At 49.7% G+C, this 25,524-nt stretch overlaps 1 protein-coding gene across 1 annotated transcript in view; it reads right to left on the reverse strand.

Annotated features, from left to right (window-relative positions):
* Positions 1 to 5,680: 5,680 nt before the first annotated feature.
* BMPR1A (bone morphogenetic protein receptor type 1A) overlaps positions 5,681 to 25,524 on the reverse strand; it is a 152,706-nt gene continuing 132,862 nt past the window's right edge. The window contains exons 8-14 of the mRNA XM_036265410.1: positions 16,906 to 17,050; positions 14,021 to 14,213; positions 12,370 to 12,667; positions 9,449 to 9,624; positions 8,311 to 8,441; positions 8,107 to 8,233; positions 5,681 to 7,958 (exon numbers count right to left, since the gene is read on the reverse strand). Of these exons, the coding sequence (XP_036121303.1) occupies positions 8,108 to 8,233; positions 8,311 to 8,441; positions 9,449 to 9,624; positions 12,370 to 12,667; positions 14,021 to 14,213; positions 16,906 to 17,050 (1,069 nt within the window). The 3' untranslated portion in view covers positions 5,681 to 7,958; position 8,107. The remainder of the gene's footprint in view (positions 7,959 to 8,106; positions 8,234 to 8,310; positions 8,442 to 9,448; positions 9,625 to 12,369; positions 12,668 to 14,020; positions 14,214 to 16,905; positions 17,051 to 25,524) is intronic.

The raw sequence follows: 25,524 nt of genomic DNA on the forward strand, positions 1-25,524 counted from the left end.
TGCAGTTATTCTTCAATACCGATATACGGTTTTCAATTTTTTTTTTTTTTTATCCTCACCCGAGGACATTTTTCCATTTTTTGTTCAGATAGAGCGGGAGGGAGAGAGAGAGAGAGAGAGAAACATCGACATGAAAGGGACACATCGAGTGGCTGCCACCCGCACGACCAACCAGGGCCGGGGACAAACTGCAACCGAGGTACGTGCCCTTAGCGGGAACCGAACCCGGGTCTCTCTGTACCACAGGCCGACGCTTTAACCGCTGAGCCAAACCGGCCAGGGCCCGATATACGGTTTTCAAATGTGTTTTCTAAATTGGTTTTTTAGAGAGGGAGGGATAGAAACATGGATGTGAGAGAGAAACATGGGTCGGCTGCCTCCTGCTCGCCCCCTACTGGGGATTGAGCCCACAAGCCGGGCATGTGCCCCGACCGGGAATCACACTGGGACCTCCGTCCATGGGGTGCCGCTCAGTTCCCGGAGCCACACCAGCCCGAGCCCCACGTAAGGTTTTCAGACGACTCCCACGTTCCAGAGCAAACGCTGGGAGGGCAGCCCGCCTGCCGTCGGGATGCGTGAGTGGGCAGCAGGCGCTCCGTGCTTGTTGAACACCCCTCTCGCAGGGGAGCAGATTGGGCTGGGAAATGGGGGAGCACAGGCGCTGGCTGTCACTAGGCTCCAGCCCTCTCGTGGTCTCCGGGGGCAGAACTGATTTACCACTGCGTCCGGGGTGCTCCGTGTGCTGAAGCATGTTAGAGAGACAGTAAGCCAGGCCACTCTGCCACTGGGGGTTTGCTGTTGGGGTGCAGCACGACCTCCCTGAACGTCCTCCATGCGCAGTGGAGGTGGTCAGTCAGCTCTTGCTCAGCTCCCTCCGGCCAGGGTCTCCGCCAGCGCGGATGCCAAGTCCGATCCCGACCCGCAGCGGGGCGCAGGGCGCGGGGCGCGGGGCGCGGGCACTCCCAGCAGGCTCGGGAAGGCGAGCCCGGCCACCCTCGCTGCTAGACCTTGCCGGTGTTCCTTCTGTTCAGCGTTGCTGTTACTGGCCAGGTTGTGCTGATGACACACACTGGGGTAAACAGTCTCCTCATCTCAGATTCCCGCTTGGAATGTGTCGCGCTGAACAAGCAGAGTGCAGCGAGCGACCTCTTCCCTGAAGGGCAGGTCCTGCCACCTGGCGGCCCTGCTGTCCCAGAGGAAGGGGCAGCGCTGGTGGGGAGTCGGTGGGCAGCGTGGAGGAGCCGCTCCCGCCAGGCCTCAGGGGTGAGGAGAGCGACCACGGGCCTCTTGGGTGGGGTGCTTCCCGTGCAAACCCACCACACCTCACCTCAAGTCCAAGTGCACATTTCCTGTCTCAACACGTCTGTAACTGGGGCTCCAGCTCAGGAGTTCTAGTGTGCTCGAGGGGTGTGTGATCTCCACGAGGGCGGCTGTATCTCTGGGTGGAGACGTTCGCGCTGCTGCAAGCGGACGTCTGATACCCAGTCAGTGTTCAATCACCCCCGCGTGGAGCGTCCTGAACACGCTCTCCTACTGAGACACGGTGGTCAGACCTCCCCAGACCCGGTGGGAAAAAAAGGTTCACAAATACCACTGAAAAGCAAGAAAGGATACCATGAGCAGATCAGAAAATTTTAGTAATTCCTGAAAAAGAGGAAGTAAAAGGAATCAAGTGTAAAATGAAATTGCAATTGGAAACCCTAACCCCAAACATCTGAGACTGTTGGAGAAATGGGAGTGAATTCAAGGGGTTCACTGGGCTGAATGCCCAGTAGCCAAGTCTGGGTCAATGTGAACACTTGGGGGGTCAGGGCCGCCTCCTGCACGCCCCTCCACGGGGGATCGGGCCCACAACCTGGGCATGTGCCCTGACCGGGAATCGAACCGGGACCTCTCAGTCCACGGGACAACACTCAATCCGCTGAGCCACACCGGCCGGGCAGAAATTCTGTATCCTGGATGCAAAGTTAAGTTAAACCACAAAGAACTGAGTCAGACGCGTCCCCTTTCTCGCTGGCACAGATGCTGGCAGGGCATGAGTGCCTTCAAGGTCAGTCTCTCTCCAGCCAAAATGCCAGCCGAGGATGAGGACAGAACCAAGTAACAGGAACTGCTCTGTGGGTGTTTGACTGACGTGCCTCCCACATCGCTCCTTCCTGCCACAGCCCTTCAGTCCTCCCGACACGCACCCTTCCCGGGACCTCAGCAGGCGCAGTAACCGAAGAGCGACAGGTGCGCTGCATCAACCCAGCAGCAGCCGAGCCTGAATTTGCCTTTAAATTCCACAAATGAGATCATGTGATATTTGTCTTTCTCTGCTTGACTTGTTTCGCTTAGCATAATACTCTCCAGGTCCCTCCATGTCGTCTCAAAGGATAAGAGATCTTCCTTTCTTATAGCTGCATAGTACTCCATTGTGTACATGTACCACAGCTTTTTATCCATTCGTCTACTGATGGACACTTGGGCTGTTTCCAGATCTTAGCTATTGTAAATAGTGCTGCTATGAACATGGGGGTACATATATTCTTTCTGATTGGTGTTTCAGGCTTCTTAGGGTGTATTCCTAGAAGTGGGATCACTGGGTCACATGGCAGTTCCATTTTTAGCTTTTTGAGGTAACATCATAGTGTTTTCCACAGTGGCTGCACCAGTCTGCATTCCCACCAGCAGTGTACTAGAGTCCACTTTTCTCCACACGCTCGCCAGCACTTGTTTGATGATTTGTTGATGGCGGCCATTCTGACCGGTGTGAGGTGACACCTCTCCGCTTCTCTGAGTATGTGTGTGGACCCGCGCCCCTGAACTGTCTCCTCGTCCTGCCGCCCAGCCTCAGGGTGACGTGCCCTTTCTGCACAGACCCCAAGCTCGCAGGACTGAGGCCTCACGCCTGTGTTGCTGCCACTGGGCCACGCCCCCCGGTCCTGGCTGCTCCGGCTGAGACCCGAGCGAGGCTGGCCAGGCCAGCATCTCTTCACGTGGGCGAGACTCACGACCGAATGAGCGTCTGCCCGAAGCTGCCTACAAGGACTCCACTATTCCGAAGTTGTTGTTGTTGTTTTTTATCCTCACCCAAGGACATTTTTACATTTATCTCCAGATAGAGCAGGAAGGAGAGAGGGGGAAGAGAGAGAAACATCGATGTGAAAGGGACACATCGAGTGGCTGCCACCCACATGACCCCAACCGGGGCCGGGGACAAACTGCAACTGAGATACGTGCCCTTAGCGGGACCGAACCCGGGTCTCCCTGGTCCGCGGGCCGACGCTCTAACTGCTGAGCCCTACTAGCCAGGCGAAGTGTCATTTCTTCGTCTACTCCGGTACCACCGATATAAAGAGGGGGGACAGCAGTGGGCTGGGAGAGATGAACGTGTCCCCTGGGCCGGCCTCAGCCCACGCACGGCAGGAAGCCAGCAGGCGCTCGCTGGGCCCAGGGAATGCCCGACTCGCCGCCAGCTGCAGGGGGTGCAGGCTACGCGTCCCCAGACCAGCTCCCATGGACACCGTGTGGGGACCCCCAAAGGGACCTGCAACAGGCCAGCCCGAAACACGCATTCTTGTGGGAGTGACTAGTCCCCAAACTTTTCTGATTATTTAACATGTTCAGCTGCCCGAGAACAGGCACCCGGCACTGACTGACGGCCGTCGGGCAGCGGCGCTGGCGGAGGCCCGAGAGCAGGGTGCTGCCGCCGAGCAGACGGCCGCCTCGGACTCCCGAGCTGAGCCGAACAAGCACCTGCTGTCGCAGCAACACCGGGAGGCCAGACACGTGACTCCACCACCGTAAGCGAGAGAAGCCGGTGACAAGCCCCGAGACCAGACACTGTGCCGGCTGGAAGAGGTAACACGGGGAGCTGCCCACGCGGGGAGACACGGCTCCCACGCCACAGCAGGTGTCCGCGAGGAAGCCGCCGGGCAGCAACATTTATTAAGAACGCTAGTTTCTTTTTCATCTTCAGTAATCTTTTGAAAGTTCTTACCGACTAGGCCCACTTCTAGAAAGGTAACCTAAGCAAATAAATATGCAAAGGCTTATGTATAATGATGTTCAATGCGTTGGTTATATTTTCTAAAACAATGGAAAATAACCCCAATGTTGAATGGGGAATTAAAAAATAAATTATTCCATCTGCTTGATGGAATATTATGTGGTCAGTTTTTCTTAAAGTTATGCTTTCAGTGGCTACATAGTGACATACTGTGATCTCTATTGTAGAAAAGTATGCAGCAGAAAAAATGGAAACATTCAAATGTAAGGAGTGGTAACATCTGGCAATAGAATTTTGAATGATTTTATTTGCTTTTTTCTTTCCTATGTTTTTCAAAATTTCTACAATAGTACATGTTTTTATTACTAGAATTTTTTAAAAAAGAAAAACCACCTTTATTTTAATAGGGTTATGACCCCTCTAGCTACATGAAGGACAGGGAGTATGGCTGTCTGGTCGCTTACCTGCCCGTGCTCTGTACCGGCTTTCTGGTCACTGAAATGCACACCTTGGGGGACATATGTATCTACACGAACTCATGTGTTATAAAATCTCACCAGACATGTAATCTGATATACAGTACAGCCCGAGCAGAGCATCACAAAACACATCACTAAAGTATACTAAAATAAGGTTATTTACTTAAAAATGATACAGTGGACGTAATCTATATATAGAACAAAGCAATTAATGGTAAACTTAATAAGGCACCTTTCAAAGCAGATGCTGTACAAAATACATTTAGTGTGTTATGTATCAAAGATGCATCTATGTTTTTGGTGTCTTACAACTGCATAATGAAACTGCTCAACCATGTACAAGCGGTAATGGTGTTTCCATTTTATACAATATATACTACATTTTAGTTTTTAAGTGGGCAGGGTCAACAGTCACTGAAAGGGCTTAAATAATCCACTGGGAGCATAGTACAGAGCACAACCCAACAGGACAATGCAGTTAATCCTTTGCAGAAGCAGGTGTTCGAGACTTTCCTTACGGACTTGACTCGTGGCTTCACCAGATGCTGCCCTGGGCTGAACGTCGGTTATCCGCGATTTCCACCGACTCCCGGCAGGACTGAGGTGAGAACTCCCAATATCCGACCCAGCTAAACAATAAATATCACCACCTTTAAACAGTACAAGAGCTGCAACAATCCTTTTTAAAAATTAATTTGCATTTCTGCTGTTGAAGTTATTTTAGATATTTAGAAACAATGCAAGACAACATGTATGAAAAGAAATGTTAGTGACTTAATTTATAAAATATACCCTGGACTAAATTATTCAATATCAAATTTAATCTTGTGCCAATTTAGAGATGCATGATTCTTTAAAAACTACTGACTTTCTGTTTTAAATGGAAGCATAAAGAACCTAGGGGGAAGTTTTGTTCTTTTTGAGTGCATAATAAATCTGGCACATTCTAGGAAAATAATTTGCAAAAACGGTAAGTCACTTTCTAAGCTTAGAAAAACGTCTGGACATTGAAAGCAACATGAATGGAAAATATTCCCAGAGAACTGATTCAAATTCCACACTTCAGGAACGTGTTCGATACGGAAGCCGGGGGAGCGCAGAGTACGCGCGGAAGCCGGTCCTAACGAGCCTTGAACTCTGGAGGTATCGGCCAGTATAAGAAGAGTTCACAATAAGAACTTTCTTTGGGTTAACTTCTGCTATATTCGGAGTTCTGTTTTTGTTTCAGTTATTTAAAGGGATGACAGACAGAAGCCACGCGTTTTTAAAATGCTAAATCGTGAGACCAAATAATGGTTTCTAGGGTTTTACAAGTTATGAACTATGGTACTATATAATACCTCCCTCCTCTTACGCTTTAAATAGTTCACTGACCGGATGAAGTTAGAAATTTATGAGTAAAAGTAAGAAGGAGAGAGGAAAAGTTCCATGCAACTATGTTTAGACTTTAAAATTTCAAGTAATTCATCATCTGCTTTTTAAAAAAACATTATACTAGAAAATATTTATATTGAACAAGTCTCTAACATTAATTCTTGATAACACTTTTAATAGATCAATTTCATTTAAAACATCTTTATGATGGGCTTGTACTGATATACTATCTGTAATGTGTTGAGTTCACATCATTTTAACATTTCTAAGAACAGATGCCTTTTCTTACATACTTTCTTATAAAGGTGACAAATCATTTTTAAGATGTATAATTTATCAAATAAAAAAATAAATCAAGGTTAACCTTAGCCTAAGAAGATCAGAGCTCATAAGTGTTGTTAAATGGCAGGACAATTTAGATAAAAATATCTGTGAGTCTCACTGTGAGAGATGGGAAAATCATTCTGAAACAGCAAGTTACTGGGTAGGACCAACATGTAAATATTTACTTATCTTGATGAACATTTGAAACTTAAATTTTCTTAAATGAAAATTACTAAATTTAATAAAAACTGTTAAAGCACATTTTAAATTAGTGAAATTTGATGTAGCAACTATATCAGAGTTTCATCCTTAAGAGCAAGTCCAATTTTTGGAAATGAATGGGTTCGTGCTCTGATGTCCCCGCTAAAGTGTTCTGACCATGTTGTAATATAATCACATTTATTTTATGCTGTATTAAAAAAAAAAGCCTCACTCTCTGTGTAGGAGTTGCTTTTTCAGACTAAGACAGTGACATTTAGAGGCATCACAGACACGCAGGAAGTCTGACTGACTGACTGACTCCTTGGACTACCAGGCGCCCGGCGGTGTTTCCCGGCGGCCACGAGGTGAGAGGTGGGCACTGCCCGAGTCGCCACTGTCCTCACAGGTTACGGAACAGAAATCACACGGCTGAAACCGCAAGTGATTTCAACGCCTGAAGTAGTCGTTAATAAATTTGTATCAGCTCTGAAACCAAAATTTCTAATTAGAGGATCCTTTCAAAAAGGAAAATGGAGACAACATCTTAACGAGAGTCTGTGCCTGAAGAGCGAACTCGGGTTGACAGACTATTCTGAGTGGCTTTGCTCTAAGGATTCACGTGGGGTTCCACGTGACGTTTGCTTCTGACGACCTTGCCGCTTTCCCCCTAAGGATGGGGTGAGGACACGCGAGCGGATGGCTACAGTAGGGACGTATGTACAAAGATGACATATGGTCCGAAAGGAACAGGTGTTTGCAGATAAAGCATATGACACACAAAATATAAATAACTTCCCTTTGAAAAGTTACTGAGATAAGAGCACAGAACACGGTTATAGGCACTTAACATTCCATCGGACGCAGGGATCAGTGACGCGCGCGGAGAAGTGATTTCTTACAAGTTCGTGGCGCTGCGGTCCCAGCTTCGGACAGGATGCTTCCTCCGGGACGACGGCGGCAACTACCGGATGAAAAAGGAAAAGATGGGGGCGGGAGGAAAACGGTCCAAATTCCCAGGCACTTGAAACTTTTTTGGCCTTTACATCCACTTTTCTGTTAAAAAATAAAGTTGGTGGAGAAGCTAGGTCACTTTGAAGGTGAATGGCTTGGAGCGACTGGCGAAGCTTGGTCAGATCACACGCGTTTACAGCAGAAAACCCACAGCCACTGTCTCATCCTGTGTTCATGAAGCACGTCTTCATTCGATGGCAGCAGAGACCCTGGTGAGCGGGTACACACACCACGACCACGGCCTGACGACATCTCCCCCACGGCAGCGTCCCCGGCGGGTGGCGACCCGCACGCTGTCCACAAAGGTCAAGTACAAATAGGTTGCGTTCCCTCAGGTAGAAGGCAAGGTACTCTCTCTCCGTCTCTGCTGAATTCATTCATCTTCTCAAGACTTTCACAGAAAGCAGCACGCTACGAGCAGGTAGTTCAGTACCCAGATGTGACTGGAGACTCAGGGATCAGGACCGAAGTCTTGATGCAGTTCATAAAAACCCCATTTACAAAAGGCATCAGAAACCACATTTAAAGTGAAGCTGTCCACACACAAAGAACGACGTTCTAAGCTCCCAGCTGATCCCCTAGAGAACGGAAAGGTTTGACATTAGCAGCCTGTGAAGGTGTCGCGAGGAGTCTGAGAACCCAGTTGGCATCCACACTCTACCCTGACTCCACCCACGCCCTGGGGAACAGTCTCGCGTCCAGGGTTTCCCCTCGTGACCGCCGAACCTCAGATCTTCACATCTTGGGATTCGACCATCTTGGCGAGTGTCTTCTTGACCCTCAGGGCCGTGAGCCTGGAGGCCGGGTTGTGGGCCCAGCACTCCGACATCAGCTTCAGCACGGCCCGCAGACACTGCAACAGGACAGACCGCAGTGAGCACCGAGTCCCCGGGGCGCTCCCACCCCCACCGGGCGATCCCGCCCGCTCACCTCGTCACTGTTCCACCGATTGGACACGATCGGCCGCAAACGCTTGACACACACCACCTCGCGCATATCTTCATAGGACGGGTCGCTGGGCACCATGCTGTAGTACGGCAGCTGGTACTCCTCCACGATCCCTGCGGAGACAGGCGGCACCATTGGAGCTGGCCGAGGGCCGCCGATCTGCACAGCAGCCCTTACTAACTGCGAGACTGAAACTGACCCTACACGAAGGAGGACAGTTGTAGAGTAGACGAGTCTTTTTTATTTTTTTAGACAAAGAGGGAGAGTGAGTAAGCGAGAGAGAAACATCGATGAGAGAGAACATTGACTGGCCGCCTCCTGCACACCCCCCACTGGGGATCGAGCCCACAACCCGGGCATGTGCCCTGACCGGGATCGAACTGGGACCTCTCAGTCCCTGGGAGAACATTCTATCCACTGAGCCACATGGCCGGGCTAGATGAGTCACTTTTAATAGTAAGTGTATGTTGTTCTCATTTTACTTCTAATTGTTTCCCCTGTTCTATCAGGATCCCCATCACAGCTGAAAACATACAAATATTCCTAAAAAAAAAAAAAGGAGAAACACTTACCCTAAATTTTAATCTAATGACTTATTTATACAATTGTTCCTAGTAATAAATGCAGCAGAAAGACAGCATGACATGCAGGGAGGAGACACCAGCAGGCCCGAGACCATCTCCCGAGAACGCCCGCCGGCTGCTGGCCCGGGGCTGCTGGCTACCTGCCGACAGCGGCTGGCAGCGCCGGGTGCCTGCGCGGACACGCCGTCCAGGCCCTACACCTGCTCCCCGAGCGTCTGGGGTTTCGGTACACGCTGGGCAGAGGGTGCCCCGGTGCCCAGCCACCGATAAAATCTTGGAGAACAAAGTCTCTAACGACTTCCCTGGACGACAACAGTGCACCCAGGTCACATGCTGGGGCAGTGGGTGGCCCTGAGCCTGCCCTGGGAGAAGATCTGGGGGCCGGGTGACCTCTGAGCGTTGCCCTGGCACCTTCTCTTGTGCTGACTTACTTCGTACCCTTTGCCCACAGGACACTTAGCTGTGGGGACAACCGTGCTGAGTCCTGAGAGTCCCCCCAGGTGGAGAGGCGGCCCCGACCACGCCCGGACGCCCACCTCCGGTGACGCAGCGGCGGGCCATCTCCCAGATGATGAGCCCGAAGCTGTAGATGTCCGCCATGATGTAGGGCTGGAAGTGGCTCTTGTGCAGGCTCTCGTCCAGCACCTCCGGGGCCATGTACCGCTTGGTGCCCACCCGCGTGTTCAGGGGCACGTCCACTTCATTCGTGTCGCTGCAGGGGCAGGCAAGTCCAAGGGTGGTTAAGAACAAAACAGTTTCCTTCCGTCTGTTGTGATTTACGCAGGGTGACCGCTATTCACCCCCAACAAATAAATAATAGGAATCTATCTATCTATCTACAATTCTACATTCTTTTATCAGAAATTATTGGGGCCAGATGTATTTTTAAATTTAGCATCTTTCAGATTTAAAAAAAGTAACATACCCTTTAAATATATGCTACACATTACAGAACTTCCCCAGCAGAGTCTAGAGTAGTGCTCTTTTTTTGTTAATTCTCACCTGAGGATATTTTTCCATTTATCCTCAGATAGAGCGTGAGGGGGTGGGGGTGGGGGGAGGGAGAGGACAGAGAGAGAGACATCGATGTGAGAGAGACACATGGACTGGTTGCCTCTCACATGGCCCCGACCAGGGCGGGGGACCGAACTGCAGCCAAGGTCCGTGCCCTTGACCGGAATCGAACCCACAACTCTGGGCTGAGGGCCAATGTGCTAACCACTGAGCAATCGGCCAGGACTAGAGCAGTCCTCTAATCAAACGTACCACCCTGTGTACGTTAAAAAACTAGTATAGCCCTGGCCGGTTTGGCTCAACGGTTAGAGCGTCGGCCTGCGGTCCGGAGAGACCCGGGTTCGGTTCCCGCTAAGGGCACGTACCTCGGTTGCAGTTTGTCCCCGGCCCCGGTTGGTCGTGCGGGTGGCAGCCACTCGATGTGTCCCTTTCACGTCGATGTTTCTCTCTCTCTCCTCTTCCTCTCTCTCCCTCCCACTCTATCTGTACAAAAAAAAAAAAACTAGTATGAATATTGCTCTCAAGCTGCACACATGACAGACACCTGCCTGAGTTCAGGTCAGGTTCTGTCTCCAAACAAGTCTGCTGTCTCTCGGAGGAGGCAGTGCTGCACGTAGGAGATGTGCTCGACACCACGTCCCCGAGCCAGGGACCCTGCCGACAGACCGAGGCCGCTGTCAGCGTGCTCCGGAGACGCGGGGTCCGTTTCCTTCCTACGGGTCCAGCCAACTTAGTTCTGTCGTAATAAGTTGCCACAAGCTTACGAATTCTCAGGACTAAAGGATGTGTACTGGAGTAAATTTTATTTATTTTTATCCTCACCCGAGGACATGTTTGCATTTATCTTCAGCGAGAACAGGAAGGAGAGGGGGGGAAGGGAGAGAGAGAAACATCGACGTGAAAGGGACACATGGAGTGGCTGCCACCCACACGACCCCAACCGGGGCCGGGGACAAACTGCAACTGAGGTACATGCCCTTAGCGGGAACCGAACCGGGATTCTTTGGTCTGTGGCCGACGGACGCTCTGACCGCTGAGCCAAACCGGCCAGGGCTGTGGAGCACATTTGGAACTGGAAGACATGAGCACTGTGTTGCTTAGGCCCCCAGTTCTGGAAACTACTCTGAAGCTGGGATGAATGTATTTTTCTTACACAGCATCTGATGAGTATTTGAGCCCGTGAACACTACATTGACTGAAAACAAACACGACTGGAACAACCAGGGAAGATAATTTAATTTTTTAGTGTTTGTTGTACATGGATTAGGACTTTTATCTTATGGCCTGACATAAATTCTAGAATGTGAAAAGGTTGCTGTACTCTAGAGTTATAACAACATTAAAACAGTTTCAATATTTCCTAAAAATACTCTGATTCTGTTTAAAACCATTAACAATGTATCCAGTGGTGCTGGAGAAATGGACGTCCATTCCGCTTCCGGCAGTGGAAGTCCCTGCACGCCCTCTGAACGGGAGCTTGCAACTGACTTCCACTCACACGGACACTCCCTCCGTCTGGGCCCCTCCCGGGACTCCGTCATGAGGTACTTGTCTAAGTGCTCAAGGATTCATATATATGGATAAAATACAACGTCCATTAAAGCGTTTTTTAAAATAGAGATACACCATAGGCAACTCTAGTGCCCATGCGCTGGGTCAGGGAATAAGCTGTAGCACATCCTTATTTTGGGAAACGGCATCAACACTATTAAAAACAATGAAGCAGCCCCGGCCGGTTTGGCTCAGCGGTTAGAGCGTCGGCCTGCGGTCCGGAGAGACCCGGGTTCGGTTCCCGCTAAGGGCACGTACTTTGGTTGCAGTTTGTCCCCGGCCCTGGTTGGGTTGTGTGGGTGGCAGCCACTCGATGTGTCGCTTTCACGTCGATGTTTCTCTCTCTCTCTCCCTCCCACTCTATCTGAACAAAATATCAAAAAATGTCCTCGGGTGAGGATAAAAAAAAAAACGACAAAAACCAATGAAGCAGACCTTCCTCAACTGAAACAGAAGAATGGCTAAGATATAAGAAACAGGAAATAAAAAATTATGTAGAGTAGAATGTACTGTTTGTTTTAAAAAAATTTTTTTCTTTATTGATTTTAGAGACAGAGAGAGAGAGAGAAACTGATGAGAGAACACCAATTGGCCGCCTCCTGCACGCCCCCCACTGGGGATCAGGCCCACAGCCTGAGCTTGTGCCCTGACCGGGAATCGACCCAGCGACCTCTTGGTGCAGGGTCGACACTCAACCCCTGAGCCACACCAGCCAGGCTAGAATGTAATGTTTGTAAACAAAACCCACCCAAACAAACCAACCAGACAGAACCGCCATCGGACACCTACACAGAACCAGCACAAACACATTCCCGGAACCCTGCTGCCCTGACCACCTGCGCGCAGATGCCTCCAGAGATGACTGTAACTCCACCAGGAGGCGGACCCTCACCTGTTGAATTTCACAGCAAGGCCCAGGTCAGCAATACAGCAGCTTCCGTTTTTCTTAATGAGGATGTTCTTGCTCTTCAGGTCCCGATGCGCAATGGCGGGCTTCCCCTGGGTGCCGTAGATCTCCGTGTGCAGGTGGCACAGGCCGCAGGCGGCGGAGTGTGCCAGCCGGAGCAGGGCGCTGGCGTCCAGGGTCGCACACTTCAGGAAGTCGTGCAGGGACCCGTTTTCATGGTAGTCAGTGATCAGGTAGAGCTGGGTCCAGGAGCCGGTGCCCTTGATGTCTGCAGCTATGAAGCCTGCCGGTGAACAGGGGGCAGAGGCTAGTCACCAAGGTGGCCATGCAGAGCGACAACTCGGGTACGGTGCCCAGACAAGGGACAGCAAGTACGCCTAATGAATCTCTAGAACGTGTTCCCAAGATCTTTATTTCTACCATTTACACGTACAACTCTACAATTCTGCAATATAGTTAAAATCATATTAATAATCAACACAAAAATGATAATGGCATGACTGAGAAAATGGTGTGTCATGTCACCTGGGGGAACGGTGTCGTCTACGTGATTCTCTGCCCGTGAAAAATTATAAAGAAGAAATGTGGAAAAGGCTCAATTTCTAATTGAAAAGTAGACGCATTAAACCAGTTAAAAATGTTCACCTAGCCAGCCAAGTGCCCGAGCTGGCCAGTGCCACGTGCCCACGGGTGCCTCCTCCCATCGGCCTCCCACCGGCTCAGACGAGCAGGGAGGTAACGCGGGCCCCTTTCCTCCTCTCTCTCCCTTCCGAAGAGAGGTGAGCGCAAGTGCTGGGTGGAAGAGTGTCCCCTCCCCACCCAATTCATGTCTGCCTGGCACCTTAAGTGTGACCTTCCGTGGAGAAGTAATCAAATTCCGATGAGGTCATCCTAGACTCGGGTGGACGGTGACCCGATGACCAGTGTCCTTGTAAGAGGGATGTGGACACAGGGGAGCCAGGAGACGACAGAGACAGAGACAGGCATGCTGCCTCCAAGCTGAGGAACACCCCGGGCTGCGGGCCAGCACCAGAAGCCAGAAGGAAGGGGTTTCTCGAGCGCCTTCCGAGAGCACAGCCCTGCCGACACCTTCATTTTAAACCTCAGCCTCCAAACCACGCAGGAGGAACTTCTGTTGTTTCAAGCCACCCGGTTGTGGTACTTTGCTCTGACCCCCTCAGGAACCCCTACGCTCAGCAATGCACTGTGAAGGAAGGAAGGGAAATCGAGCTGGAGAGTCGAAGCTCAACGCTCAGATCCTGCGCACGCGGTTCTGCTGTTGTGTGAGGGGGCTTGTGCGGCGGGGGGACCTGCTGGGCACAGGCCATCCAGCTGCAGCCTGTGGTCGTGGTGACTGAGCTTACAGAGGCGAAAGGCATGCGAGAAGCTGCCCTAGAAAACCGCTTCAACTGCCCACAGGACGCTTGGCTGTTGCTGGGTGAGTGAGCCCAACGAGGTGGCATCACCCAGAACCCTGCTCTCGGGGGCATCAGGAGGGCAGCTGGGCAGGGCTGCGCTGTGCGCGCTGGGCCCGGCCGGGTTCCGTCAGCCCGGCGTTACCGAATCCACGCGTGTCCCCAGCCCGGGCAGGCGTCCACCTGCACCACTGGCCGACCGACGCGGGCCGCGTGCTCACCGAGGATGTTTTCGTGGCGCATCAGCACGGTCTGGTAGATCTCCGTTTCCCGGAACCAGCTGGCCTCCTCGGTGGTGAAGAAGACTTTCACCGCCACCTTCTCGCCCCGCCACTTGCCCATCCACACCTCTCCGTACCGGCCTTTCCCAACCTGCCGGACCATCTGGATCTGCTTGGCAATGGTGCGCTGGACCTTCAGGAAGGAAGCCAATGTTTCACTTATCGAAGAAAAGAACCTATTAAAACTGAGAAACTGGTCTGATAGCTCATCCCATCAAAAAGGATGGCACACATAACCAATCCGCCCCAATGTTAACACCTAAAACCTATTTAAAAGATGAAACGATACACAGTATATTCTGAAATCACAAACTGTTTGCAAAAAAAGTTCAAAATAACTCCCCTCCCTGTACACACACAGACCTGGTGTGGCCACGTGCCCTGCTCTGGGTGACAAGGAAAAGGGGGTGCAGGCGCAGAAGGGCGGGGCCACGTGCCCTGCTCTGGGTGACAAGGAAAAGGGGGTGCAGGCGCAGAAGGGCGTGGCCACGAGCCCTGCTCTGGGTGACAAGGAAAAGGGGGTGCAGGCGCAGACCCGGGAAGCACTGCCCGGAGCCTGGCCCCTCGTGCTCGGGGAGCTCTGAGCATCGCCAGCGCCGAGCTGACCACATGCACAGACCACACCAGTTGGCTGGAGCGAGCCCCGAAGAAAGCGGCCCAGCAGACCCACAGGATCACGGGAAGCAACACGTTTGTCGCTCGAAGCCCCTGAGCGTCGGGTGGCTGATCATGCAGTGAAATCTAAGTGACAGTTAAAAGCCTTCAGCTCAGTCTATTGGCTCCTACACGGTCTGGCCCTGCCCCTCCCCGGTGCATCACTCGTGATGACCACACCATCCTCCCCTCGTCTTTTCTGCTTTTGCCTTTAACTGCTACCATTCTTTCTCTTGCTGAACTTACTGGGGTGACATCAGTTAATAAAATTATACCGGTTTCAGGTGTGTATAATTCCATGACACATCATTTGTGTATTGTGTCCACCACCCCAGTCAAGCAAGTGCTCAAGTTTTCAGTCAGCTGTCAGACTGCCTCCCGTAGCGGCTGCACCGCTCCTGCCAATCGGCAGCGCCCGACATGCTCCGCGGGCCCGTGCTGGCGGGTCTTACTGTGTGGCCTGCACTCCCCAGGGACACTGAGCATCGTCTAGACGCCATCTGCCCTTCTGTATTCTCTCTGGGAAAGTCTCTTCAACTTTTGTCCATGAAAAAAACTGAATTTTTGTTACATTACTGAGTTGTAAAAGTTCTTTATATAGTCCACAACACAAATTCGTGACTTGTTTTTTTTCATTTCCTTAACAATATCTTCTAAATAAAAGAAGTCTTAAACTTTGAGAAAGCCTAGTTTATCATTTAAAAAAATGATTCACGCCTTTTGATTTCCCAAGGAACCTGTGCTCAATCAAAGGCCACAACGATTTTCTAAAATGTTTTTTTTTAAAGGTTTTATACTCTTTTGCATTTAGGTCTACGATCCATTTCAAGGTAATTTTGCGTATGAAGTGAGGTGAGGGATGAGATTTGCTTTTCAGCAAATAGATGCCAAGTTTCCTGTACCATGTTTTATAGATGGTCTTCTCCCAACGAACCACTCTGCCACCCAGACCACCTGAGCCCCCGGGGCATCTCCACTCCCGGCCCTCCCCTGCCTCCTGCTGCCCCTGCTCGTCCTCACGGGCGCCGCAGCAGCCCAGCTGTGCCCTTCAGAAACCAGACAGTGAGCCCTCTCTGTTCTTCTTTCTCAAAATTGTTTTGGCTCTTTGGAGCCTCTGTTTCCATATAAATGGCAGCATCAGCTCATTAACTCCTACAAAAGCTTGCTCTGATCCTGATTGCACTGAATTGAAACTGTAAGCCCATTTTAGGAAAACTGGTATTTTAATGCTGGGCCCTCTGACTCACATAGGGTACATGTCTCCACCTCTGCAGGGCTGTGCCCATTGGTTTTGGCAATGTTTTCTAATCTTCAGGGTGCAGGTCTTACCTCATTTTGGTAAGCTTATTGCAAAATATTTAATGTTTCGATGCTATTTTTAGTAATACAGCTCTTAAAACTTTAATTCCTATTTGTTTGCCAATGTACATAAATTCAATGATTTTTGTACAATGTGTACTTGCAACCCTGATAAACTCATTTATTGGCTGCAACAGTTTTATAGTATCATCCTTGAGATGTTTTACACAATCATGTTGCCTGCCTACAGGGACAATTTTACTTTACCTTTCCAATTCAATTACGGAAATTATATAGTTCGATTAATTTTTAAATTAGCGATGAAGGTATTTCAACAAATGCACTTAAACAATTAAACATCTATCTGAATATCTGGTGTGTATCGTAAGGGTCCTCTCAACCCCTAACCCTGAGTCTTTCCTAACGTCTAGTCCTCTTAGAATTGTTCACAACTCCTTCCAAGATTCTTTTTACGAACTGTGTTTTGGTGATATGGTGTCATACTGAGGGACGTCTCTTCTCTACGAAGGCATGTGGGAGACACTTCCTTCTGATTTCAGAAACAGTCAGACTTCGCCCAGAAACCAGCTGAGCCTGACAGGTGTGAGGAGTCACACCCGATTCCCCGCCTACACAGCTGTGACAAGAAAACCTGGGAGCTACCTCCAGCACCATGCAACACTTCGTGACCACGCTTTCTTCCGTAACTCAGTTTCATTATTTTTGACTAGTTTCATCTTGCGTTAATTACTGCAGCCATCCTTCTGAACAAGGAGGCAGAATATGTGCAGTGATGTCCCCTAGTCACGCTGTCACCGTGCAGGGTTCATTCTGCATCAGCAGACCACTACGTCTACGGCATTCCATCTCACCAGCAGGGGCAGGCCGGACCCACTACCGGAACTCTGCGACTGGTCGATGAGGTCCTTCAGGGACTCTCCCGCGGGGATAAACGCTTCATCCTGCTCCAGGTCACGGTTGTAACGCCGTCTGCTGGAGATGCTCTTGCAATAATGTCTTTTCAAACAGAAAAGAATCTCCATTAAAATTCTCAAACTATAAATTTAAAGGTAAGAAAATCTTCAGATTGTCAATAGCATTATCCTTCCTTCAGACAGGATCATATCAAAATCAGTCAGCGTGGGGTAATATACCCTCTGCCAAAATAATCTATACAAATGGAGTTTATGAGGTGAAGTTTTATATGTTATTCTAAAATGGAAAGATGTCCATGATGTACCAACAAGTGAAAAAGACAAATGAAAAAAAAGCATGTGAATTGTGATCTATCTATAAAGATTTTTAAATTATATATGTGTGTGTGTCTGAAAAGATCAGAAAGGATATTAACAAGTTGTAAATAAGTTTTTCTGGGGACATAGGAATATCACACTTTACACAAATATTTTCATTTGAATTTGTAAGTATTTACATATCAAAATGAAAAATAAATATATTTCCATTTTTTAAAAAGGAAAAAGTATATGGAAAAGAAATCAAACAAGTTCTCTTAATTCATTCTGATATTCTGAAGGCTTCTCTTTGTAGAAATATTTGAAACATACAGGAAAGAAGAGATTAATGTAACTAACACTCATGTGTACACCATTTAGATTCAATAAATATTAACATTATGCTGCAATTATCTTAGATATATTGAAAATAAACATTAGGAATATTTGACGCTCCAGCCATTTCCCTTCTTCACTCCAAACAAACACTACCCTAGAAGTGTTTATATCCTTCCGGGTATGTTTCATATTTCTACCATAACTATATATATTCATACACAACACTGTTTCTGTGGGTATAATTTCACATAAATGGCATCTTGTATTACTATTTTACACCTTGCTTTTCAGTGAAAAAACACTCTCATGTTTTATATATTTATTCATGTTGATACAAATGAAAAAAAAAAAAAAAAAACGGCTCATTTTTGTTGATGTCAAGTGTGTCTGGCATTGTTCTGTGACTCACTTCATGAACACATCTCCCGAGATAAGTGCTATAGTTCCCACTTCACTGAGCAGTAGCGCAGAGGGTCTTCATGGGCCGAGTCACACAGCTGGCCACGTGGAAAAGCAGGGTCCAGCCCTGCCAGTTTCTCAGTGGTTAGAGCACCACCCGCTGACCAGAGTCCCAGGTTTGGTTCCCGCTAAAGGCATGTGCCTTGGTTGCGATTGTCTCCGGCCCCTGCTGGGGTTGTGTGAGTGGCAGCCAGTCAATATGTCTCTCTCACATCAATGTTACACTCTCTCTCTCTCTTTCTATCTGAAGATAAATGCAAAAATGTTGGGAGGGGAGGGGAGGGTCCAAACTCAGAGCCTAGATCTGAAATCCATGGTCTTAGTCCTTTCTATTCTGTCAAGGAAATTATTTAAAGGGTCTTCATTGATCCTGTTACAACTTTGCCACAACTTATCCTGATGCCATAGTTCGTTTATGTCCGAAGGTTTGTTCACATAAACAGGGCCCAAAACCCCTTCTGGTGCCTCTCTTGTGCAGATGTATAAACGTTTTCTTGATGGTATACATACTTTCCATTTTATTGACATCCACCAAATTGCTCTCTAAAGTGAAACAATGTATACTTCCACCAAAAGTGCAACCTCCAAAATCCCTCTCCCCACACTCCAATCTAAACTTGGACTGCCACAGTTTGGACTTTTGCCAACCTGGTGGGTATAAAACAGTGACTTGTTTTCATTTGTTTTCCCTTAATTATGAGGGAGGTTGAAATTTTGTTTTTTTTTTACAGTTTTCCTTGTGAACTGCCTATACATGTTTTTTGCATATTATTCAATTGGGGTGATTTATCTTCTTTTTCTGATTGAGTCGTAGTTCTTCATAGAAGCTGGATATTAAACCTTTGACAATCACATGTTACAACAGTCTTCTGGTTGGCATTGACATGCCATTCCATGTATGGTGTTTTATGTTAGTTTTTTATCTTAATGTTATCCAATTAAATTCATCAAAGTTTCTCTCTTTTGATATATGTTTTTGGGTCCTGTTTAAGACAGCCTTCCCAATCCTAAAGCCATAAATACATTGTCAAGGTTTAAACATTTTGATTCTCTCACCTAGTCCTTTAATCCATTTGGAACTTCTAGTACAGAACAGAAAGTAGAGAATAAATCAAAGCATTTTCCTATGAATAGACCAATATACTTAACCATTTTTATAACTGTATATTTACAACTTATATGGGTACTGACTCAAACAGTTTAAATCCCAAAGGCACGAATGGGTGTGGGGTGGGAAAGCGTCCTCCACCCCATCCCCGAGACGTCCACTCCACTTCCTAGACGAACCTGGAACTCGAGCTGCTTCCAGCTTCGCGCGTACTCTTCTGGGGACCATTATGCATATTCAAACAAAACATACACACTGGTGATGGTCTCCCTTCTTCTGTCCTCCCAGAATCGGTAGTTCTGCACCCTGCTTCCCACGTGGCTGGTCTCCGAGGGGTCATGCCACGGCAGGGCATGAACAGCCTGTTTTCTTCCATGGCTAAGCCAGATTCATCGTATGCCTGTTCACCGCTCCCTACTGGTAACATTTAGACTGGTTTTCGTCCTGCTCCACACAAGGCTGGAAGGAAAACACCCCCGGCACGTCCGCCGTACAAGTGGGGACTGAACCTGAGTGCTGACGGGGCACTGCGACCTGCAGCCGCACCAGTGATGTTCTCTCCACCGCGAGTCCCCGCCCCGCGCTCGCCCAGCCTCGTTGTAACACTTTCAGAACACTGGTCTTATTTCATCGAAGTTCTGTATTCGTCTATTTAGCAGGCCTTCCAATGACTGACATGGCTTCATCATGATGTCATGAGTTGCCAGGGTTAAAACTGATGTCATCACACTTTGCTTCACCTGAAGGCACAGGACCTACGGACACTACATGAGGACACACTGCAGGCAGCTCTCCGGGCTCAGTGACCAAGCCCCCGTCTCACCCCATTTCTCCCCCGACTTTGCACTCCGGGAACCAGACCTTTCCGCCTTCCTGTGCCGACTGGCTCCATGTTGGCCTCGTTATTCGTAAATAACATGCTTATGAGACATTTTCGGTCTCAGAGTTCACTACTGACTTCGTATGTGGAAGATGAGGGTTTAACTCATCAGTGAATAAATACCCTGCCCCTCCCCAAACAGAAATACCTCTGTCCTTCCCTCCTCCCAACACGGTTCCCAGCACAGTGTGTCTTCCGGTCAGTACCCGTGTCTGCACCGAGGACTAGGCAGACCCCACTCACACAGGAACCCCACCGTGTGCTGGGTGACCACTGGGTATCCCCCACCCCCCCCGCGGCACAGGCTAAGATTCAGTACTTCTGGGGAAGAGCGGAAGCAAATCCCTCTGCCCTTGGGGGTGCATCGGAAGCATTTCCCTGCCCCTGCCAGACAAGACCCACTGATGCTGAGAAAGGGTGCACACCCTAAGAAAGCCTCACCCTAAGGACGAGATGCTCCCTCCCCCTCTGCCCCCACGAGAAACATGCAGCAGCGGGCTACCTGTGGGTGACAGCGGAAGGAGGGGGGCCCTGCTGCGGGGCAGGGCTGCAGGGAAGGCGGGGCGCCGAGGGCCAGCGGGCCCGCAGGGAAAAGCCCGACCCACGCACAGCGCAACATCAGACCTTCGCCACCAGCCTGCGAGGCACAAAGGAGCCCTACTCAAGTCCTCGCCAGCCTGGCTCAGCCCCAAACACTAGCAGTCTGGGAAGAGGCCCGTTTGGGGGTGCATGTGTGTGTGCGTGTGCGTGCGATGCACCACATTCAATCAGCAGTCACGAGACTCACTGAAAAGCAAGGAAAACAGCCCACTGGCAAGAGGCGAACCAGTCAACAGAGCCCGTCTGCAATCACCCGTGTTGGAGCCACCAGACGAGTTCCTTGAAGTCACCACAATTCAGATGGTGAAGCGCCGAGCAGAAAAGGGGGACAGTCCTTTTCCAAAGATGGAGATTTTCAGCAGAGAAATGGATACAGTCAAATGGAACTGCTAGAAATAAAACAATGTCAGAGATGAGGAGTCCCTGGGACAGGCCCTCGGCAGACTGGACACGGCCGAGGGAAACGAAAGCTGGCCGACTCCACAGCAGGTGAACAGAAATGACCCGAACTAAGCAAACAGAGGAAGAAGAACGAGAAAAATCCAACACAGAATGAAAGAGCCATGGGACTACAGCAAGTCATCTGGAACATGTGTACTTAGAGTCTCAAAAGAAAAGAGAGGTAAGTTCGGCTGGTGTGCTCAGTGGGTGAGCGTCGACCCTGCACCAAGAGGTCGTCAGTTTGATTCCAGTCAGGGCACATGCCCAGGTTGTGGGCCAGACCTCCAGTGGGGGGTGTGCAGGAGGCGGCCAGTCGATGTTCTCTCCCATCAATGTTTCTCTCTCTCTCACTTCCTCTCTCTCCCTCCCACTCTATCTGAACAAAAATGGAAAAATGTCCTTGGGTGAGGATAGGAAGGAAGGAAGGAAGGAAGGAAGGAAGGAAGGAAGGAAGGAAGGAAGGAAGGAAGGAGGGAGAGATAAAGAAAAATATCTGAAGAGACAACAGACAAAAATTTTGCAAAATAATGAAAGACATCAAGTAATACGTTCAACACGCTCAGTGAATCTCAATGAGAGTAAATACCAAAAAAAACCCCACACACATATCCTCAATACATTGCAGTCAAATTTGACTTAAAACCAAAGGAAAAACCTTGAACAAAAAAAAAGAAAAAGAAATTACATTCAGTGGGCCAAAGATAGGCATTAGGAAAGAAATCCCGTACGCTAGAAGACCAGAAGGCGACATCGGCAAGAAAAAACAAGTCAAACCAGAATTCTACATCCAGTGCAAATACCTTTGGAAATACACGAAGGCAAAAGATTTTTCACACAAAAAAGGTTGCGAGAACTGATGACCAGTGGGTCTCCATGCCCGAAACGGAGGGAGTTCCTCAGGCAGAAGGAATGTATCAAATGAAAACTTGGACCTAAAACTTGGAACTAAACAAATAAATGGAGAGTGCTGAAAATGATCAAAATAAACATTAACATAAAATACTTTTTTCTTATTTTTAATCAGTTTAAAGCTGGTTAGCAGCTCCTTTTTTAGGTACACAACAACTGTTTATTGTCTTTTTTACTGTATGAACAGTACTTGGCAGTATTTTTTGCTCTGATGACCTTACTTTGAACATCACGCATTTCTGACACTGAACCGAGTGGGCCGAGACGCCCTCAGCGGCCGTGGGAACGGCAGGCCGACGATGGAGCCGGAAGTGGGTGTGTGCCTGATACACTGATCTGTGAGAGCAGACACTCGGGGTCAAGGGGAAGCTGATGAACATCAACACATTTTAACGAGTATTTACTATGTGCCAAGGATGGAGGACACACCTATTTACCATGTTCATTCTTTTTTTAAAAGTGTGTTTCCACTGATCTTTAGAGAGAGAGGAAGGGCGAGGGCAGGAGAGAGGTGAGAAGGAAACACCTATCAGCTGCCTCCCCACGCACCCTGACCAGCCGGGGACAGAAGCTGCAACCCGGGCACGTGCCCTGACTGCGATGAACTGGCGACTTTGGTGCACGTCATGACGCTCGACCTAAACCACAGGGGTCAGGGCAACCGGGTTCATTTTAGCACCCGAACAAGAGAGCGGTCGTCCTATCAGCTGGGCATCATCAATGGCAATGAACAAGTAACCTCTGCTGTCACGGAGGTTCCTGTCCAATGGGAAAGGCAGACTTTAGGGAAACAATTATAAACAAGTAAACATATGACTGTAGATGACAAATGTTAGGGAAAAGCAGTAAATGCCTTAGGTGTGGATCATGGGCTCTGACCAGTTTTTTTTAATCCTCAGCCGAGGATATTTTTGCATTGAGTTTTTTAGACAGAGTTGGAGGAAGGGAGAGGGGGAGGGAGGGAGGGAGACAGAGAGAGACAGACACAGAGGTCAGAGTCAGAGAGTGGACCACCACTGTGAGAGACACTGAGCAGCTGCCTCTCATACCACCCGAAGGCCGGGACTGAACTCACAGCTCTAAGGGCCAGCGCGCTACCTGCTGCGCCAAACCAGCCAGGGCTCTAGCCCGTTTTCTAGGGTCGAAGCAATCACTTACAAAGAGCACAGCAATTCCATGCCAGGGGAAGGGCAAGACCAGCCCCGTGCGCGGCAATGACAGCTCCCGAGTGAGAGCGACAGCAGCGGAGCCTGGAGAGCGGGCACTGCCTTCCAGGGCTGTGGCCTCCTGAGCGCAAACCAGATTCAAGAAAACAACTGCAAATGTTTCCAGACTGGAACAAAACGGTCATCAGAAAATAACTGAAACAGGGTATTAATGAAATACATAGACGAGACTCATCGCAACACGTAGAAATATATAACCCTCTCTAACTTTAATTTTACCCTTTTATGGTTATAGATAGAAATCTGTGTCTTGTTAAAACTGAGCTAAATGTAAATGATACATTAAATTATTAACCCGGTAAGTGTGCCCGATAACTGGCCTTCAAGTAAATAAAAGTAGCAAGGAAATTCAAAGCCAAGAGTACAGGAGGGGCACGGGGCTCTGTCACACTTAGTCTCAAGCTTGAGGAGCCTGGAGGAGCAGCGGGTGCCTGAGTCTCTGAGCTGCTCCGGTCACTCGCTGCGTGTCCGTGGCTGGTTCCAGGTGAGTTCTTCTCAGCTCATCTTCCAGACTCAGCGCGTGGGGGCCCCTTGACCTCATCCCAGCCCCCCTTTCCAGCTGGCAACGTCTGCTTGCCTCTGACTCCCTGCACCGTTTCCCTGCGGACCTGCTGGCGACGAGCTCCTGCAAGCTTCGTGTGCCTGCCGGTCTTCCTCTGGCCTCCACGCTGGAGGCTTCCCCAGGGCAGGACTCCGCGTTCCCGCGCTGCGCAGGGTCTCCAGCGGCGGCAGGCTGCCGGCTTCCCCGTGGCTGCTCTCTCTTCATCGCTGTTTCCAACAACTCCACTACGGTGTGAACTGGCGTCGTTTTCTTCGTGTTCCTTGTACCGAGAGTTTGCTGAGCCTTTTGGATCTATGGGTCTATAGTTTTTCACTAAAGTTGGGAAAATTTTGCTCATTATTTCTTAAAATATTTTTTCTGTCGCCTCCTTTTTTTTGGGACCTCCAATTTTATATACATGTAAAGTACCACAGCTCAACGATGCTTGGTTCGCCTTTAAGTTCTTTTTTTAACGTTCGTTAGTTTCCATCGCTGGCTTCGTGTCCACGCCACTGGTCTCACCCAGAACGTACTTCATCTCAGGTACTACAGACGTCATTCCCTGAGGTCACCCAACTTACCCTCCAGGTCCCTACCTCTTTAACTCTGGAACACATGAAAGGCAGTTACAGTAACTGTTCTGATGCCCTGTCTGCTAATTCTGGAGTTTCTGTCAGTCCTGGCCATTGGCACTGCCTGCTTCAGCCTGTCCGCAGGCCGGGCTGTCTTCCCACCTGCGCACACCTGGGAGTCTGAGCGCAGGTGCCGTGATTTACCGTGTGGTGCTGGCATCTCTGTAACCCTGCACGTGCTCCTGAGCTCTGACTGAGAACGCAGCCATCTGAAGAAGGTCCAGTCCTTGGGGTCCTGTTTTCGAGGCAGGATCAGAGCCACGCCGAGTGTGGGTTCACTACTCCCCAACGCGGAGGCCAGAACCCACGCTGTGGACTGTGCAGTTCTCCAGGCCCACAGTGGGGGACAGCCCTACCCCCTACCCCCAGCCTCGCAGCTTTCTCATGTGTCCTCGCTGACAAGACAGTGGAAGACGCCACAGGTGCCCCTGCGGACTCGGTGCTCTGCCCAGAGGCCTCTCCTTGCCGGCACCCCGTCCACGAGCCCCTGCTGTCCCCACCCTCAGCTCTGTCCTCCACTCAGACCTGCTGGGTGCCGACTCCTGTCCTGCAGCCAGAGGCTCTCTCCAGGCAGCGAGGTGGGCGACTCTGACTCCCTCGCTCCTTTCCTGCTTCTAGGGGACGGGTGTCCTTGACCATCTGCTGGCAGCTGGCAGTGTGTCAGCGGGTCGTGCTGACTACAGGCAGCTGTCAGCGTGTCCGCGGGTCGTGCTGACTACAGGCAGCTGTCAGCGGGACGTGCTGACTACAGGCAGCTGTCAGCGTGTCAGTGGGTCGTGCTGACTACAGGCAGCTGTCAGTGTGTCAGCGGATCGTGCTGACTACAGGCAGCTGTCAGCGTGTCAGTGGGTCGTGCTGACTACAGGCAGCTGTCAGTGTGTCATGCTGACTACAGGCAGCTATCAGTGTGTCATGCTGACTACAGGCAGCTATCAGTGTGTCAGTGGGTCGTGTGACTACAGGCAGCTGTCAGTGTGTCAGCGGGTCGTGCTGACTACAGGCAGCTGTCAGCGGGTCGTGCTGACTACAGACAGCTGTCAGTGTGTCAGTGGGTCATGCTGACTACAGGCAGCTATCAGTGTGTCATGCTGACTACAGGCAGCTATCAGTGTGTCAGCGGGTCG

Source organism: Molossus molossus, unplaced genomic scaffold (genome assembly GCF_014108415.1).
Source record: "Molossus molossus isolate mMolMol1 unplaced genomic scaffold, mMolMol1.p scaffold_m16_p_17, whole genome shotgun sequence".
Taxonomy (NCBI): Eukaryota; Metazoa; Chordata; class Mammalia; order Chiroptera; family Molossidae; genus Molossus; species Molossus molossus.